The following is a 5,165-nucleotide window of genomic DNA, read 5'->3' as shown; positions in this document are numbered from 1 at the left end:
AAGTCGCGGGCAACAGCTCGTATATAATAAATGACATCTTGCTATTTTATTATTATATTATAATAGTTTTGAAATTAATATTTGTTTAATTTACGTCAATAAAAATATTTACGGTTTTCAGTTTTGTTAAGCGGTTTAAAAAATACATTGCATACCAATCAGAATTCATAGACGTTAAATACCGCCGTTACAAAATAAACAATTCCCGTAATAAATGAGCCAAAACATTTCATAATATTTCGCACTTAAATTGTATATTTATCTATTTGCTCTGAATACATAGAGCGCAGTTAAAATAGTTTACGACGGAGAATTCAATCGAGTCTCGATTTGTGGAAACAATTCAATGGATTCTACTAACTTGATCTTAATCGCTAAGTTCTAACAGATTACTTAGCGATAACAATTAAAAATGATTTTCAGAGTAAATATAAAACTGGATATAATAGATTTTTTTAAGAAAACTACATCATTTGACGCATAACTATAAATATAAAGAGATATGTGATTAATTTGTATTTAATGTTAATTACCTTTGCAAGTTTAAAAAAAAAACATTTAGTTTTTTTTTTAAACTTCCAAATATACCTGTACGTCAAGCCTTGCAATAGCAATACAATCATTTGGGAATTATTCTCGTTTTACAGGATAGTAATGTTGACCTAAACTATGAACGACTTGTTATTTAAATGATAGTAAAAAGAGCCTAATAATGTAAATCGGTTTAAATATCATATCAATAAAAGGGACGGAGCAGGTGAAAACGCAAGCATTCGTAAGCATTTATGGCTTAATTCTCGAGTTTGCTATAAACCTATGTTAATTTAATGCGTTGGTACACTTTAACTATTAAACAGAAGTATCCGTTTAACATTTTCCGAAGTTATTTTCGTAAATGAACTCTATATCCTGTATAAAATGTTAATAAAAGACTATTTTTCACCCCTTTTGTGTGGAATGGTTACAAACACTTTTAGTATACAATGCATCTGTTCATTAACTTATGAAAGATAATGTTCTTACAGATGTATGATAACACAATCGTGTTCTTTTAAGTTCTAAAAAATTTAATTGGAAACTCGACTTGTACTGTTTTGAATAACACCGTTCATGTATTGAAGCAACAAAAGTTCTGAGTATCTATGTGGCTTCATTGTGAATGTATAATGTCATTACGTATGTTAAGCTCAAATTCCATGCCTCCTAATGACAATGTTTATGCAATACGTGTTTCAGCTGTTACGTTACGGAGTTAATGTGCACAAAAAGATGCTTTTTAATGATCGGAATTTCAATATTAACACTATCGATCTATGCCCATGTATTTAGTTGAAGCGAGAATTAACTGTAACTGTGAATTGTTTTATCATACATAACCTGTTTTTTTTAATTATACTTTATACTTTGATATAAATTACTTGTATAAATAATTCGCCCGCGTGATTTTAATAAACAAAGCCTTACTCACAGGTAAATTACTTTTCTAACGGTGAAATATTTTTTTAAATGGGACCAGTAGTTTTTGAGTTATTTCAATACATACAAGTATAAATCTTTCCTCTTTATAATATTAGTATAGATAGTAAAAGCTAAACTTTTAGAGGTCGCTGATTAACAGCGCATTGAACCTACGTCCAATACACTTTGTTTGAGACGAACTCATCCACAAGGAAGTAATTGATTCGAACGGGGAGACATTGGCAATGGCGCCTGAAATAGCTTTCGAGCGATCACGCTTCCCAGAACTTTCTAGTGGCAAGTGACGCGACGCGGCACATTGGCGCCCAAACAGAAATAGCGTTTCGTGGGAAAGAAGTTCCTTCAAGAGTTTTACAATACATTGATCAAGGCACATATAGTAAATCGATTTACGTCCTAAAAATTGTAACAGGACGGGATTTTCTGAGGATTTCTCAAGACGCAGTCTCTATTTAAAATATCTTGTTTACACAATAAAGATATTAGCCATAAGCAAATAGAGAACACCGATGTCAATAATCTTGGTGCTTACTTCCATCGCTACTGCACAAACATTAAAACAAAAGGAAAAAACACTCTGAACGGCAATCCGTGTATCCTTTTAAATGAGTAATCAATGTCATTAAAGAACAGTGACAGAAAAAGAGAAATATTTGGAATCGGTGAGGGCCCATCGCGTGTTTTAAAGGTTACCATGAATGATTCAACACTATAATATTTCATTGGAAGTCTGGACGGAACGAGTTTTTATTTACGCAACTTGTATCTGTATCGTCCAATCGCTATGCTGACCTTAGCTCTTCTTGGACTTGTAAAGCTGTTCTTGCTTCCTTCAGTTTGACAAATTCTTGTTAGTACGAAACGTTACTTAGCAGAAACCTCAATGTAACCACTTGTTCTATCGTGTCTTTTTTCAACTGTAAGATACTAGCTGTTCCCATGCGACTTCATCCGAATGAAATTTTATTTTATTGTTTACATTTGTCAAATTATAAATTACAAATGTCAAAATGACATGACATGATGACAACCTTGCACATTAGGGTTTTTATCCAAAATATTTACCCTTAAGTATAACGGCGAGAAAATATAATAGCCTAAAGCGTGACGTAAGTGTAGGGCTTTTTATTAAAAAAAGAGTTGTTCGAAAATATGCTGTGATTGCTGACTTAAACAACAGAATTGTGTGTTTACGCTTTATTATATTATATAGATTTTATCGGTCTATAAACTTTTATCGTATTAGAGTTGTTCGAAAAGAAACCACTTATTAGAACTTAATAGCTAAACAACGTCTTTTAGGTATAGACATTTGTTAGAGTTTGTGGCCTAAACGGCTGAATGGATTTCGATGAAATTTGGTACAGATGCAGAGGATAGTCTGCAAAAACACATAGGCTACTCACTTTCGTTTTTTTTTTCAATTCCACGCGAGCGAAAGCCAATTACATCATAATAATTAAATCTATCGGTTTATGTACTTCTTATCTGGATAAAAAACAATAAAGCGTCAGTAGCCTAAAGGTTTGGGGTACGGATTATCGATCTTTTGGTCGACGGTTCGAATCCCGCCATTGGACTATTATCGTAAACCATATCCTAGCACATCCCTAGAACTTAGTTGGAATAGTTTAAGGAAATATTAGTAAATTAACACAAAATCTTCTAATATTTTTGTATAAAAAGGTTCCAAATCAGACATATGCTATTCTGAAATTTATTAAGACTGAGATATATCCAGGATATCAATAAATAATAATCTTACTGCGGGCCATCGCATTTGTTCGTCGCCAAGTACCAGTTCTTCTTATTCTGAGGATATTATTATGTTCTTTATACCAATACTAGGTAATATATGCTTATTAACTAGTGTGGGATAAGATATCCAGGTTATTTCACATCTAAGCTAGATACATTCCTTACCGTTAACTTGATTGAGCAATGTACAAGTCAACATTTTATTAATGCATTGGTAGACGAATTTAAACCTTATTGTTTAATCTTGTATATTTTCGAAGAAGTTATTAAGAACATTTAGATCGCAATTCGCAAGTAATTGTCCAATTCTTATAATATTCTGATAACAAGTTGTTCGATAATTATAATAGTTTGTTGGTAGTTGGAAGCGGTTTGTTAATTTATATTATGGAAAATCTTTGTCTTTATTTCTTGGTAATTAGATCTTTGTATAATTAATGTTAAATTAATCTCACAATATATTGTAACTATTTCTTTTGTGATATTCAATTTGAACTTCTAATTAGAGGAATATTATAGATTAAAAAAAGTTTTACCAACATATCGTTTGTGAATTACTTGGTCACTATACACGCACAGTGATCAGAAACTATAGACCGTCTAACCATTTTTACAAAGTATGAACATAATACTTTGTAAAAATGGTTACTTGTTTAATGAAATGCCATTAACTTTAACACCTTTCGTGTTAAAATGTCACACTTAACATTAACCCCTAACAACCTATACTTTTTACATAAAACGTAATGCATAATTTATTTCATACTATTAAAAATTGTCGCTTGTGTTTATTTTATTAAAAGGTAATTTTTTTAGTACTGCATTACTTTATGCAGAGCTATAAATATTTGCAGGTGCAAAACGATGCATAATGTATTTAGTTTATTATAGACTCTAAATGTCAAATTATTCTTCGTAAGTAATGGTTTTGAATTTTTGTGTGACATGATGTTCATTTCATTATACCATATGGAATTAATTGTATAAAAACAAAGTTAATGTTATATCTTTGTAAAAAGCTAATAAGTCTCATAGTTTGCCCATGTACATATGAATACGGACTTCATTATGTGTTCATGGAAAATTAGTGTTTTTCATACGATTAGCTAATGAAGGTATTTCGATCTACACTGATAGGATCAACGTCAGTGTAATACAATTTAGACGAAATCCACTTGCAACACTATCCAATTTAAAAATACTGCTGACCATAATTTTGCCTAGTTTGATTAAAATTAAATGCCTTTAAAAGTTGTACTTTACCTGTATATGATATCTATCTATCTTTACATATAATGAAATTGGAGTGTCTCTGTAATATCAAAAGAAAAATTTTAGATTTCGGGAAGATAATGTACTAGCGTTGCTGATAACGATAATCGCATTTAATTTTTTTTTGTCTGTCTGTCTGTCCGCAAGCCGCGTTTCTCTCCGGATCGCCAGAACGTCCCTCCAGTGAAAGTCCCGTTAAAATGCGGACATGGATGGGCATATTATAGACTACATTTTTTTTAATTCCGCGCTGTCAAAATAGCGACCGAATCGCCTTCTCTGGAACGGGTGGACCGATTGGGACATGACTTTGACTGGAAAGTAGCGGGAAAGTTCCGCAGAACATTGCTAACGAAGATTGCGTTCGTTCTGAAGTAAAATTAATGAATTAACAAAATATGCGAAACGATATAATTTGAATCAAGCTTACTGTTTATAATCGTTCGAACTAAACTATACTTTAATGCCAATGGAATTAATACAGACTTGACCGCGAAAAACTTCTACCATTCCTGCAATAAGCCGGTGAAGAATTACATATATTACGTCTGTTAATAGACTTATTTCTCTTTTTAGCAGTGACGAAAAGCCGAAACAATTGCCTCCTCCATCCGGCGGTGACGCGCACTCCAACTTGATGGCAGCGATCCGGCAGG

At 32.2% G+C, this 5,165-nt stretch overlaps 1 protein-coding gene across 1 annotated transcript in view; it reads left to right on the top strand.

The window, feature by feature from the left end:
* The window catches only part of LOC106106889 (WAS protein family homolog 1), a 32,932-nt gene that overhangs the window by 21,401 nt on the left and 6,366 nt on the right, over window positions 1-5,165 (top strand). The window contains exon 5 of the mRNA XM_013287548.1: window positions 5,086-5,160. Within this exon, the coding sequence (XP_013143002.1) occupies window positions 5,086-5,160 (75 nt within the window). The remainder of the gene's footprint in view (window positions 1-5,085; window positions 5,161-5,165) is intronic.

This window comes from Papilio polytes, unplaced genomic scaffold (assembly GCF_000836215.1).
Source record: "Papilio polytes unplaced genomic scaffold, Ppol_1.0 DF822067.1, whole genome shotgun sequence".
Lineage (NCBI taxonomy): Eukaryota > Metazoa > Arthropoda > Insecta > Lepidoptera > Papilionidae > Papilio > Papilio polytes.
The sequence above is the reverse complement of the archived record's forward strand: the minus strand, read 5'-3'. Positions and strand labels throughout refer to the sequence as shown.